Raw genomic sequence first — 15,533 nt, 5'->3', positions numbered from 1 at the left:
TTAATTTCTATTAGGGATTGTTTCATTGAAGAGCTTTAATTGAAATGGTTCTATTGGCCGTCTTCTGGTAAAGATTATTACAGCACTTTTTATTGCATTTATCTTTATTTTCCAGTTTTGTAACCATTTTTCAATTGAGTTTAGGTCATTTTGAATTATGATGTAAGCGCTTTCTATATTCCAATCAGAAGTGTAGATGATGGTATACGTTTCAAAATCACATTGTTGGCTAGTAATGCCATCTATGAGCTCAATCAGAAACCACTAAGAGATGCTAGAGTATCGAAGATGAATTTAAAATAATATCTTGCAGCAAACCTGGCTTCTCAAATTACGAGACACTCAGGACAAGTGGAAGCGGACCCTGCAGCACACGGTGTTTCGTTCTCCGCGCCCTTCGACATGCAGCATCAGTCGCAAGTCCACTACCTGACAAGACCAGCAGAGCAGAGGAAGGACACAGAGTGCCTCCAGCCAAGAATCAGGATAAGATGCACGGGCTGCATTCTGGTCGTACAAAGCTTGGCAACAGTTGGGTATATTGTTAAAACTTTATACATTTGTGTTGCACTCTTTATGTGAAAACACATGTTGAAAAAATTAAGGCACAATATTTTTCAAGTACTATATGAAAATAGCAGTAAAGTTATTTTTTTCTGTGAAGATTTAAATATATGACAAATGTACAAAATTTCTTGACATAAAGTACTTGATAAAGACGAGAGTACTTACTAATTGTATGATATATCACTAATGAAATTTATTGAATTAAAAAAATGTTTTGGGAGCAGGGAATTCAATTCGTGATTACAAGTTGGTGAAGATTAAATCGTGTTAAGAGTTAAGACTTTGTATTAACTCGCACAACCTTGTATGGATCTGTGAGAAATATCTCTTTATTTAAATATTGTGATTATTTATAACTGAATTACACGGAATATAGGTGTGATGAAATTACAGCTATCATATAGATTAAGATTTATTAATGTATTAATGTGTTGTATTTCGTTGTATTTGTATCTGTTTCATTGTTTTAATTTATATTGCATAAGCCCAGGTCAGAATTAGATATAACACACGCATAACAATTAGTGTCACGAATTAAATTGTAAGAAAATATCTATTAAGACATGGCTCGTTCTACTGACCTTTCGGTTTTGGAATGATTTGATAAAATATGTAATATTTCTTTACGCTCTTGAATTTATATTCTGATAGTACATTAGAATTTTAGTGCACCGGCTATTAAAATAAAATATTATTTTTTACTCAGACTTGTAATTTATTAAAAGGAATGCTTTAGAGGCTACAACCACTGGTGATTGTCTTCACAGTAAACAGTGCCTAGACAAACTATGACACACAGTACACACGTAATACAAAGCTTGTAAACTTCATAGAAAAAGAAGCACAGGTTTCTTTACAAAATGTAACATTTGCTTGAAATACCGGTATTAGCAATGGAGATATAATTTTATATTTCTGAGGTATCAAGGAACGTGCTCCTCAGATTATACCTTGTCAAGAAAAGACTGAAAATTTTACATTTTAACAGTAAGTGGGGTTATAATTCAAAATGCTTCCGAAAAAAAATAATATCAGATGTTATTTATGATGGAGAACTAAAACACTGAAATTTATTTACTTAGGGTGATAAAATAGGGTGTCACTGATACTCGCCAAAGGTGCTATAATGACAATCATACACTTCAAAATAAGTTACTATGTGATACAACTTCTTCTTGCATACGTGGCAATATTATGTTGGCTACATCGGCACTATAAATCATTCTCTTTCTCCCAGAATGCCAAAGTAAGACCTTCACTGAGTTTGCTTTTACAGAGGTTTCATGTCCAACCACTCATTGGCATTTCTTCATGGAGTAACGCCATTCCCTTATTCTGAAATCATACCTAAAGATGTCATAGGAACCACAGGCTAAATATCTTTGAGCAAATTCCACATATCACATCGAATACAATATAACATTTGTAACCAAGGTTCAACTTCAACTTCTGGAACAAGAGGAAGAACTTTCTGAGTGCACTTACAGTATTAAATACGGCATCTTAAGTGGTTAAATACTTTTTAAAAGCTTTCATTAATTACATATCACATACCAGTACCATGTTTATTTCAAAGTTGTGACTAGCAGACAGCTGAGTTCTACTGTTGACATACGGCAATAAAACTATGTGCCATAGGCCTACTGGTTTGTTGTTAATTTCTGTAATGGCAAATGACTGCATGTTACAGTGTTATGTACACAGACAGTTAAATATGTCAACAACAACAGATAGGCTACCTCATATTTGAGAAAAAGTAATTCACGTGGGTGAATAATTTTTAGTAGCCTACCTAATACAGTAAAACTTATTTTATAAGTTTTGCACATATTTCTTATTTTTTGATGTCCCAGCAAAATTTCTATAATTTTCATTTTAATTTATTTCGAATATATGTCTTTCATTTATTCGTTTTCTAGACTTACGCGATCTATTTTAAACCCCCTTGGAGATATGAAACATAATTTATACATTCTAAATAAATTTTGCTCGGAATTAGGTTTGCCACTAAAGCCATGACGAACTCCGAAATTGTTGAAGACATTCATTATGAGTTGTGCAAGGAAAATGACAGTTATGATGTAGATAATGCCATCTTTCGACAATATTGTGTTTCTCGGTGATGTTGTTACTGTTTCAGAAATAGTGGAACATTTCATAACACACTATGATGTAACTCAACAAATTGTGGAACAATTATCACAAATTAAGAGCATGGTTTATTCCTTATGAGCAAACAAAGCTAGCAGTCCAAAATAACTGACTTTTTGTAAAATAATCACTAGAGACCGGCAAAATATGAAGAAAATTTTGCTAAAATATGAAATTTATTTTTAAAAAATATGAAAATGTGAAATAAACATTTGAATGGTAAAATATCTTTGTTCCTAAACCGTTTGGAACAGGTTTACATTATTATTTACAAAATAAGCCTTTACAAATTAAAAATTTCGTTTATATTTAATAATTATGCTACCAATTAAGTGTCTTCATGATTTAACTCCACCAGACACCACTAAACCTACCTTACAAAGTATTTAAAACTGCGCTAATCGCCAAGGCATTGCTCAAAACAAGGCAAGGGGAGGGACAGAGTGTGATGACTATGTAATCTGCTTGTGGGCACTAGGATAGCCGCAGACTTGAGCCAAGATATGAATATTCTGTCTACTGAAAATGTCGTCTATGTAAAAGTTCAAAGAATAGTTCATAGTGTAATTTTCTTATTAAAATTATGTTGTGAAGGGAATCCCTTCTCAGTCCCAGTTGTTATAATTTTTCTTGTGTACGTAATTTAAATTTCGTAAAATAAATACTTCAGATAAGATTCGAAAGTAGGTAACAAACATAACCATTATGTGATTACAAAATTACGGTACAGTACATGTATTAGCTTCGGTAGAGCAATAGTTCATTAAGGGTCATAACCAGAGTTGGGGAGTAATGCGTTACAAGTGACACCATTACTATTAGCAGTTACCTTTTCAAATTAATGCTCGTTAACAGCGTTATTGTTTGAATAAGATACCGTAACTATAATTCCATCAAAGTTACTTTATTGGTAATGAAGTAACGAAAATATCGTTACCGGTACCGGTACTATTTTTACTGCATGCAATATATTTTGTTGTACGAATTTTAAGCAGTGTAATACTGGCCTTATTAGTAATAATAATGTCAAAAGTTGTTTCTATCATTTCAACAACGATTAGGCCTACCAGTATAATATTATTAATGCATTTTCTCACTTACTACTTCGACATTCGCCAAAAACTGATTTTGGAAAAATCTTAGCTGAAATTTCATCCTTTGTAAAAGATTATTGTTGTTGTTACTAAGATCATAATATTATGATCTTTTAAATATAATACAGTATTTCTGTCATAAATTGTGATAAATATTAACTCAATAATTACTATTTTTAAAAGTTTATTTCACTGCTAACATTGTGGTTCCTTTTTCCACATACCGGTACCGGTACTTAGTTTATAATAATCCATTATTTCCTTTCAGATAAGACACATTCTAGATTTGTGGAAGATATCATAACACCATTACAATTAAAAAAATAACCATAAAAATAACTGCATTGTTAGCTGTAACTGTAACTTGGTTACTTTTTATGTACGGTAGCCATAATTGTAACTCTGTTACTTTATTTTTTGTAAGTACGGTAACTGTAAATGTAACTTAGCTACTGTACTTTTAAAAAATAACTTACCCAACTCTGGTAATAACAATAATTTTCGTATCTTCCTTTAGTATTTTGGTCCTCTAAAATTTTAACACTGAAAGTGTTGTATGTTGCTTTCAAAGTCAGAATACAATGGTCTAATTATTCACCCACGTAGCAATTGTATTATAATATTGCAGGATCAAAATGACAATTCTGCATATAAAAAAGACACTGTATGGTGCAGATAGTGAATTAGTTCATTTTAATTTACGTTATTACTGTATACAATAATATAAGTAAAAAATTAAACATTACAGATGGATGAAGGCCATCGCAGTAGCTCAGGCAGTAGGTATACTTACCTGCTGATTCGAAGCTCTGCTCGGATGTTTGATTCCAACTTGGTCTGATTACTTGGTTGAGTTTTCTTCTGAGGTTTTCCTCAACTGTAAGATGATAGTCAGGTAATTCCATGGCGAATCCTCGGCCTCACCTCTTCAGATATCATCTCGCTATCACCATTTCTATTGAAGCTAAAATTAAATAACTTAGTTGTTGATACAACATCCTTACATACATACCTATACCATACAGTCTTAGGAAAAAGTTTTGTTGCATAGATACTTTATAAGTCCCAGAGGACGAGTGACCTGGTTCACAAGGGTAGGACTAGTTGAGGTAATAGAATTAGTTTTGTTTCGTTGTATGTCTGATCATGTGCACTGGCTCCTTTCCGGGACTTATAAAGTATCTGTGCAACAAAACTTTTTTCTAAGACTGTACATGCATACACAGTGTTCTGTCAAATGGCAGGTCTTTCACTGCATATCCAGCATTCTCCAATCTCTCCTATTTTCTGCCTTCCTCTTAGTCTCTACATATGATCGATATATCTTAATGTCGTCTATTATCTGATATCTTCTTCTGCCCATAACTTTTCTCCTGTTCACCATTCCTTCCAGTGCATCCTTCAGTAGGCAGTTTCTTCTGAGCCAGTGATCCAACCAATTTCTTTTTCTCTTCCTGAGAAGTTTCAACATCATTCTTTCTTCACCCACTCTTTCCAACACAGCTTCATTTCTTATTCTCTCTGTCCATTTCACACGCTCCATCCTTCTCCATATCCACATTTCAAATACTTCTAGTCTCTTTTCTTCACTTCGTCGTAATGTCCACGTTTCTACCCCATACAATGCCACTCTCCACACAAAGCACTTCACTAATCTCTCCCTTACTTTTTTTCCTGAGCTCAGCAGAAGAAAAAAAAATATATATATATACCTGTATATATATATGTATGTGTTTATATATACGTATGTGTGTATATATATGTATATATGTATAATAAAAAATTGACAGAAGCAATCTTGTACTGGACAAAATTGAAATGACATGGAAGTCAGTTCCTGTGAAAACGTATGATAATTACCATTTCTCAAAAATGTTACTTATAATCACCTTATTAGTATTTATTAGAGCTGCCAATCGCCTAAAAATTTTGATTGGTTAACCAGATGCCTTCAATCGATTAATGAACCAGTCAGTCGAATTTTAATCGATTTTAAACATTTATTGTAAGTTTGAATAAAAGTAGACCTACCTTATATTATTTTACAATAATTTCATACTATGCTATAAAAAAGACGTTTTTACAAATCTTTTTAATTTCATTGATTTATATTGCAGTAATTATTATTAAGAAGCAATTGAAAAATGATGTATAAGTTTATAAAGTATGAAAAAATGTTTCCAATTTACACTTATTTACAGTCACATCTCTTCAACCAAACACCTCAATAGTTGACAATACTTCACAAGTTTACTCGTTATTTCAATTTCTTTAACACAGGATACATGCTCCATTATTAGGTGCTCCAACGTTGATGGAGAAGATGAGGTGGAAATAGCAACATCAGTAGACGTTTAAAACACATTTCATCGGTTAATCAAATTTTAAAATTAATCAGTAACCTAACGTGTCACAGAGGGACGTTGGTGGCTGTGCATTTTCTCCTTCATGCTCTACTCTTGCTTCTATCTCCACTAAATGCATGGTTACCACATCTACTGGTCATCATACACTTTGTTCCCGATCATAAATGAAATTACGGCTAAACCGTCGATGTTATGCAACAAAACAATGAAGGACACATTTGTTGGCGTTTGCTCTACAAAATCCGCCAACATCACCTTTCCAGCACCTCTCGTTTTCCTAGAATATACATATCAAAATTCAACTAAAAATGCTACTTTTCTAAAAACCCAATCACAAAAGACCACAATGATATTAGACTTCTATGTCTAACTCACTGCCCAGATTCGTCTCTCAAAAGGACCCTATTTAGTCACCTTCCACTCTTTATAAGGAATGTAATGACTGACACGAAGTAAGTATGGTACCAACGTGAATCAAGGGAAGCCCAAACAATCAACCATGTTTAATGACGTGGTAACGGAAATGACATAGGCTACATAAAGTTCATTTTAAAAGAGATACCGGTAGATTAGAAATATATTTAATTTTCGTATTTTCCTTGTAAACAGCAACAATTCACAGAAATAGCTTAGCATCGCCCAAATTCATGTTAAAATATTACCATACAGCATTTTAATTTACTTAAAATACTCATATATTTCTTCTTCCTTCAGCAGCTAGTTTTACTTGTTTATCGTTAACAAAAAAAAATAGAAAGGCAAGCTCATTACATTTCAATAGCTAGTTATTAGCCCCTTAATTAAAACAAAACATATCAAATCATGCAAACATTTGAATATTCTACCCTGTTTAAAAATCGTGGAGTTTTCACAATTTATTTATGCGAATATAAGGAGTAAAAAAAGACACTCGGTTTCTTACATGCTGTAATGAAGTGTACCAGTATATTCATTTTTATATATAAAGTGACGCCTCTTCATTGTTATGGTTAGAAATACCTCACATAAGTACATGTATCATCGTCGTCATCATCATCATTATCATCATCATCATCATCATCATCATCATCTTCCCTGCTGTGTATCATCTCCAAATAAAACCTCTTTCAAAGTTCTCTAGGTTGCCATTCTTTATTTTTTATTTACTTTCCAGTTCCTTCTTACACAAACTATATCCTTTATAATTTATTTTATTCAGTGTGTTTTTGGTCTTTATTAAAGTCCTTTTCTCTGTTTCGTTTCCAAAAATAAGTATGATTTTTTTTCTGTATTCTTTCACACTTCCAAGAAAGATTGGATAATCAATAATCGGGATTTTTCTCAGTATACATTCATGGTTACTGTTTATTTTACAGTGTCATTGCTCTCAAAACTCTGCATTCCCCTGTTTTCACTCTGTGTTAAGCAAATCTCTCGTTGATAAGGCCCATGTTTCTGCTGTAAGGCCTATATGTTAAAATTGAAGTCATATAATTTTAGGTATATAGGTAAATATGAAAACGTTTCATATCTTTCTTCATCCTACGTTTGCATTTGTCAATAACTTTAAACAAAACGGAAGAAATGGCGGTATCTTGATGTCAAATTAATATTTTGGATATTATTTTCTTTTTTGCAACAATTTTCAACCCATATTCCTTTATTGTTTTACAAGTACCGTAATTTCCTTTCTTTTAGTTTTTGTCCTGCAGAAATTTATCACCTGCACATAAGTCTTACTACTGCTTTAATATCTCGATGATAGTCTACCAATATGTATTGTACTTTCAGTAATATTATACATTGTTTGTTAGGAAATAATGTAAATACAAGTAACATAATCTTCAGAACACTTACCAGTACTAAATAATAGCATTAAAATCGTTTTAAGTATTACAAACCATATCGAATGAATATTAAATGCATGTTACAGATTAAAAAATAATTATACAAGAATTTGGTTCATAATTGTACTTGTAAATATTATCTTACGGTGTTCCTAACCACTAAAAGTGGTAAAGGAAGACAGAATTAAATAAGACGTCCGTAACAAAAATTACCAAAAACCTGAAATTACGATTTCATAAAAAAATTTTACGATTGTGTAATCATTCAAACACAAATCCCAGATTACCTAACGCTTAAACAATTTCAATAGTTTTATACATGTAAGTTTCGTATGTTTTATATGTATATAATAATAAACTGAGATAGAATTTTGAAAATTAGGGGCTATGATTATCATAATAAAAGATTGTATTTTTTACTGCTTTCTGAAATGATGGTGTGTAAACAATTTATCTGGTTGATACAAGATATCTCATAATAGACCTTGCATTTCCGGGCTTGTTTAAGTATAAAAAGAATACAGGTTGGACCGTAAGCAATGTAATTTATTATGTAAATCTGGCTTTCAGGTAGTAGCTCCCTGTAAAGCAGGTTTGAATAATTTCAAGGAAAAATTGTTCCTGGGCCAGGTATCGATCCCAGGACCCTTTGCTTAGCGTACGAATGCTCTCCCGACTGAGCTACCCCAATGGTTATTTATTCTTGTGGATGATTCCTTTTGTAAAGAGTAACAAAAAATGTCAAATGCTATATTGCTGTGTTTTGAATAGTTTTCCAGAAAAACATGCATTTCGAAAGACATATTTAAAGGACAAAAATAAAATTCTTTGAATAATTTATTATCATAATACATTACTGTCTTAAATCGACTGAGCATACTGAGAGTTAATTCAACAGCTTTCCCAAAGTACGTTATGAAATGATTGATATAAAACAATTTATTTTCTCGAAAAGGAAGCAAAAACGAGCAAAATTTACATTAAACTTTTTTGTTTGATATAGGGTCGAATTCATAGTCGTTACTTATAAAATGAGGAAACACTTAAGTAATGAGCATTTCCTTAGCACTTATTTCAGATCGTATTGCAGAGACGCTACTCATTCATGTGCACTGAGCATTCCCTTGACATCGAAAGAAATATGGCAACATGGCTAGATGTGAACGCTTTCCTACATTCAATTGTTTTCCAGCGCCTTCAAATTGTTAAATCAGCATTATTGTCACACACAAATACACAAGTAAAATATATTATAGAGCTAAAAATTATACAAGATGTCCAGAAAGCATTTTACAGAAAAGAAAGAAGTGAGCTAAGATAACTAGTTATGAAATATGGAGATATCGTCGAAAGTAAAAAAAAAATTGATAATAATTGTTCTCTCCAAAAGAAGAAATTGACATGGAACAAAATTGCAGTTGAGTTTAATGCAAACTCCGGAAATATTCCTGTAAGTAAATCATTTTAATTTATTTTTCAGTTATTTTTATGCGAAACAAAGTGGAAATGATATAATTACGCAAATTTTAACAGCTTATTCCTTGGGTAGAATACAAATAAAAGTGTTGGGACGTGAATACTTTTCGAAAAAAAATGCCACTTAATTCTACCTGAAATGCTGCTGTATCATAAAATCTCAAAGCAACCAGTACTTTCAGCAGTGGCGAAATCGGTAAGCCTCATGGTTGTATTGTGAATTTAAATGAGAGACACCAGAATATTCACAACAGTGTTCTTGTCGAAACGATATCTCCTCTTAAATTGTTGATCATTATACATCTCTAAAGTATTTTCCATATCTCTGATATATATCTTTTGCTTGCCGAAACTCATTTTCATTTTAATTACAGAACTCAATAAATTAAATTAAATCATAATCATCATCTATTGCATACCGAATCAGCTGATTACAATGCATATGAGGAAACACTTGAGTAAGCTGACAAGCTACCTTATTTGAATAAGTATTCACTTTAGTGGAATTTATGAATTGGAAATTATTATAAGCAACTGCTTAAGTGTTTCCTTACGATAGGTGTTGACTATGAATTCGACCCATAGTATCTCAAAGAATAACCCCTGAAATTAATTACATTACTTACCGTTCACTCTGTATACTTCTGCTCAATTCATACTTGATTATTTTATTCTTATTGAAAAAGATACCGTAATTTACAATTTAAAGAATTATTTTAAAGGAAAACTCTTCAGAGAACATATTGTACAACATTCTCGTAACTTAGTATCTCAAAAGCAGATAGGACCACTGGAAACCACATTTAAGTGCGGAAAACGTTTCTATCATTAACAGTATATGTAAATTATATCTTTTTTCTTGGTATAATTTTTGTTTTGTACGTGTTAGAAGATTAATAGTTTTGCACTGTCTTCACAAAATTAGGGAAAATGAAGCCACTTGCTGATTTACATTAACATTGAAGTCAAAGGACTTTTTAGCAATTCATACTTGATATTCAAACTGATACATTTTTAGTAATGCAACCTATAATTCACTGACGTTCAAGTATTATTACTGGGGCACACAGGGTAAATGTTTATACATTGGTATAGCCGTGTCTATTTTGGTCCAAGTACTGAAATAACATAAGCAATGGAACAGTGCTTGTTTGTGTAACTTGTCATGATATTTCCTGCAGTCGTGGATTTTAAATTCGAACGCGGCTGTTGCTCAACCTATTAATACTACAAGTAGAATGTATCATAATTTTGAACCTGGGCTTATTATATCTTCGTTAAAATAATGGCTGGCCACAAGGTACTGAAACTGCTGGCATGTTAAGGACTTAAAGTCTCATGATACACCTCTTTACTTCTGACTGTAAATATTATAGAGTTAAGTAAGTGTTAATCATTAATATGTGATACATAGAGTAAGTTAATCACTTTTTATAACCATCTATTGAAGATGGAACTTTTAATGCAGAGAACAATCTATTTCCCTTTTGAAATATCAGTGCCATATTTTCAAATATGACTAATATAGTCATTCATACAGAGCTGGTAAAGATATACATACATATATATTTTAATGTAACATCACAGTGAAAAGATTCGATTAAATATTTGTGAAGATTAAAGGGGGAGTGGGACACAATTTCGAACTGACAGAAAATCTTGAATGTTATTAATATTATGATGAACCGACTTCTAAATGACTTACGTCATTTATTTTGTTTTATGTCATTCACCTTTTGTCATAGCCACTCTCCATTAAATGAACAGACTGCTATTACAAGCTTCGTGTATCTCCAAAATATACAATAAAATAGATACTTCTTCTCCATATTAGTCTGTTGTTCTTAACCGAAAGAAAGAAAAATTATTCTACATAATACAGTTGTACCATATTTTTCATATATGCGTTAAAATCATATGTAGGACTTAAACTATACACGTATGTGATAATAATATAAGTATGTCATTCCTCCTGAAATACTGTTGGATAAAATCAGAGATGGTGGAAAATTTTGGTAGTTTAATTGTTTTCTAATGAGCCTATTTGTAATGAAGAACTGACAGAATAATTTGAGAAAAAACTTAAATATAAATCAAAATGTTGTGAACAACTCTATTCTGCACTATAATTCATTTTATATGTGAACATTTTTTAAATTGTTACTAAGAAATATATCTCAGCCAAGTACTAAATACAATTATATTACAGTACCGTGCAGATATGTATACAGATGTCATCAGAAACAGAACTCTCCCATCCCTAAAAATATTATTCTGGTATCTGACAATCTTTGTGTTTCTGTGTAAGTTTAATAAAGTAGTGGAGACTAAATTTCTTCATCAGTTTATGTTAGTGGTCATCAGAATTGTCAGATATAATGTTAATATTGTATTGAAACTTCAATTTTCTGATATAATTTTTCTAAGGTTTACAGAAATTTGTGCCATTTATATCTTGAAGTCTTGACTGAGGAAACTCGTCACTCCGTTTCTTCAGACAAGAATGCACACACCTCAGGTAATCTGTAACATCTACAGCTGTAATTTTAAAATTGCATTTGGCTACTGTGCAAGAGTGAACTTTATACTCGTATCTAACACAGAGTTTTAAAAATGTAATAACTGTACATGTCACCCTGCTTTTCTGTACACCTTCAATTTGAGATAAAATTCTAAGTTCACCCATTATAATATATTATTTTCAAATAAGTACAGTGCAAGGTTTCCAATTCTGTATTGGCATAGTACGAGAAACAAATATCAGTAATTTCCATTATAATTATAATTTTGTTACAGTATGAAAATTGGAGCACATATAATAATATCATACTCATCATCATTGTCACCATAATTATAACCGTCGTTACCACAACAACCACCACCACCACCACCACCACCACCATGGTCATCATCATCATCATCACCACCACCACCACCATGGTCATCATCATCATCATCATCACCACCACCACCACCACCACCACCACCACGGTCATCATCATCATCATCATCACCACCACCACCACCACCACCATGGTCATCATCATCATCATCATCATCACCACCACCACCACCACCACCACCACCACCACCATGGTCATCATCATCATCATCACCACCACCACCACCACCACCACCACCACCACCATGGTCATCATCATCATCATCACCACCACCACCACCACCACCACCACCACCACCATGGTCATCATCATCATCATCACCACCACCACCACCACCACCACCACCACCACCATGGTCATCATCATCATCATCACCACCACCACCACCACCACCACCACCACCACCACCACCACCACCACCACCACCACCACCACTTATCACAAATGACACTCCAGTCCTGCTGCCACCACCAACGCCACCACCACCACTATCATAATTTGAGGGGTGCTCTGCAATAACAAAGTACTGGGTGTTCAGTTCAAAATGTGTCTTGGCTCGCTGTATGCCGTCATGTGGCTAGCTGATGAGCCTAGAGAATTCAATCTTCCTACACTTCCGCAGCTCAGGTGTATAATCTAAGAGGCAGAGAAGTTGGCTAGCAAGTACGGCGTTCATTCTGAAGAGCACATGCCGATACGTACGGTAACGCCAGTAGTGGCAGGAATGTGAACTGTTTGGAAATACGTACTGTCGGGATATGGGGAGAGGGTTAAGACGATTACTTACGTATTTGTTGACATTAACTTCGACGGTCAACATGGACACGGAGCATTTGATTTGTGTTGTGGAATGTTACCGTACGCAACCGATGATAACAAATACCCTGCGTACGACTTGCCGGCGCAAAACACAGTTCGAAAGAGGTTATGGTAGCACACAGACCGTACAGACCGCCATCTGTTGCTACGACGTTCAAGTTATACCATACACGTTCTCAAGTTCAGATTGAACGCCTTAAATAATAGGCAACTTCTCTAACATATAAGCTGAAACTCGCTTCAAATCGGTGACCCAACAACAGTGACGTCATGACACACTTTGAAATGAACACCCAGTATGTGTACACATACCTCGGTATAGTCGCCACAATTAATGTATCAAAATAACAAATTCAATAACGAGATTTTGGCGAATAATACATGAAACTTATACATATAAACTATCAATAATACTAATTCAAAAATTCAGATTTGCAAAGGCTTTCTTTGTTAATGAAAACAATGTTACTTTTGCTTACTACCAAACACCCACTTCTTATACATACCTTGTTATTGCAGAGCACCCCTCATATTATAATTCATCTTTATTTTTTATAATTATTATCATTATCGCTGGTACAATTAATCATTTGTATCCTCAAAAGTAAGACGACAAAATGGTGCACATTTCTTACAATAACATTTTATTGTCCAATGCATAAAGGCTAACTGTACTTATTATTTCTATCATTCTTTTACCACAACCACTACTGATTTCCATCATAGTCATTAATACTACTACGACTACTACTACTACTACTACTACTACTACTACTACTACTACGACTACTACTACTACTACTACTACTACTACTACGACTACTACTACTACTACTACCACTACTACGACTACTACTACTACTACGACTACTACTACTACTACTACGACTACTACTACTACTACTACGACTACTACTACTACTACTACTACTACCACTACCACCACCACCACCACCACCACCACCATGACTATTACCACTACCACTACTAAGCTGTTTTAAGTGAAAATTCTTGACTGAATGACTCTAAACTGCTCTGTTTTATATTGGAGGAAATTTGATTTGAATTGATAAATGTAACCAGCCCAGCATGTGTAGACACATTAGTTTTTATATAATGTCAGAAACTTCAAGAGCCGTCTGTCTGTATGCAGTGTTGAAGTTTGAAAAGTCATCCATATTCTGAATCATCGCATAGCATAAATATAGTAGTACCGGTACTGTGGTTATCGTAAATTTTATGATTTTCTTTTTGTGTTACTGGTACAGTCTTACTAGAGAGTTTGATGTATATAAAACTACAGTATTTATAAATGTCAACAAAAACAAGAGGAAGGAATATATTTTACCATGGAAAATAATATCACGAACTTTTTTAAGAAATGAGATTAATATTTCACTCTCCTTTGCTGATTAAAATCAGTTTTAATTATCATTCACGATCCGCACTGTTTAAATTACCTTCAGGCTGAATCGAAGTTACTTATAAATGCAGGTATTTAGTTAATGAATTAAGGGCTAAAAATAAAGAGTAACTTTTAAATGACAGTCCACTTTCCACACGAAATGCTTAAAAATAAACAGAATAACTGATACGTGATGTGTCAATGAAAATATCAGAACAGTTTTAGCCATTAATTTTGGAGAACACCTTCAGTATTACTGAGAGGTCGCTAAACACCAACAAATGTTGTATCTTTAACCCTTAACCCGAAATACCGGTCTGTCAGACTGATATGGTATTTTGTTTCTTGAATATTTGCAGCATTCCTTCGTTAGTTGTGCTGTAGTGTGGTTGCAATCTAAATCTGTGCAGTGCATTGTTGTCGTTGTTTCCTATTACATTATGTAATTATTGTCTGCTATATTTGCCAGTCTCACAGTCCAGTATATCGTATGGTGTAGTAGTTCGTCTATTTCAATATTATTGTAAGTATGTTTTGTGTTTAATTTCTTTTCGGTAATTAATTTTTATTATGTCCCATAGTTATTGCAAACATATTCACCATGTCAGTTATGCCAACCGATCCTAATTTTGGGAAAATAATGCAGCAGTGACTAGACGATGAAGATGAAGTTGGTAATGAAAATGAAGTGAATGACCACCCATTTCAATGATTCTGTCCAAACACCGATTTTATCATCTCTAGTGCTAATCAGACTGAAACATCAGATTCAGAGTTAGATGACGAGTTGTTAGAAATAGTTATACAAATCCCTAATGAAGAAAATCACAGAGGACACCACAGCATCGTTGACTATGTATGCAGACGACATGGCGATAGGCTCGTCCAACATAGAAGAACTACAACAGGTCCTAAATAAACTCGTG

General features: G+C 33.3%; 1 protein-coding gene across 2 annotated transcripts in view; it reads left to right on the top strand.

The window, feature by feature from the left end:
• LOC138707443 (uncharacterized) overlaps positions 1 to 11,308 on the top strand; it is a 642,910-nt gene extending 631,602 nt beyond the window's left edge. For both annotated transcript variants that reach the window (XM_069836867.1, XM_069836866.1), the window contains exon 16: positions 314 to 11,308. In XM_069836867.1, the coding sequence (XP_069692968.1) occupies positions 314 to 433 (120 nt within the window). In that variant the 3' untranslated portion in view covers positions 434 to 11,308. The remainder of the gene's footprint in view (positions 1 to 313) is intronic.
• The last annotated feature ends 4,225 nt before the right edge of the window (positions 11,309 to 15,533 follow it).

Source organism: Periplaneta americana, chromosome 10, assembly GCF_040183065.1.
Source record: "Periplaneta americana isolate PAMFEO1 chromosome 10, P.americana_PAMFEO1_priV1, whole genome shotgun sequence".
Lineage (NCBI taxonomy): Eukaryota > Metazoa > Arthropoda > Insecta > Blattodea > Blattidae > Periplaneta > Periplaneta americana.
The sequence above is the reverse complement of the archived record's forward strand: the minus strand, read 5'-3'. Positions and strand labels throughout refer to the sequence as shown.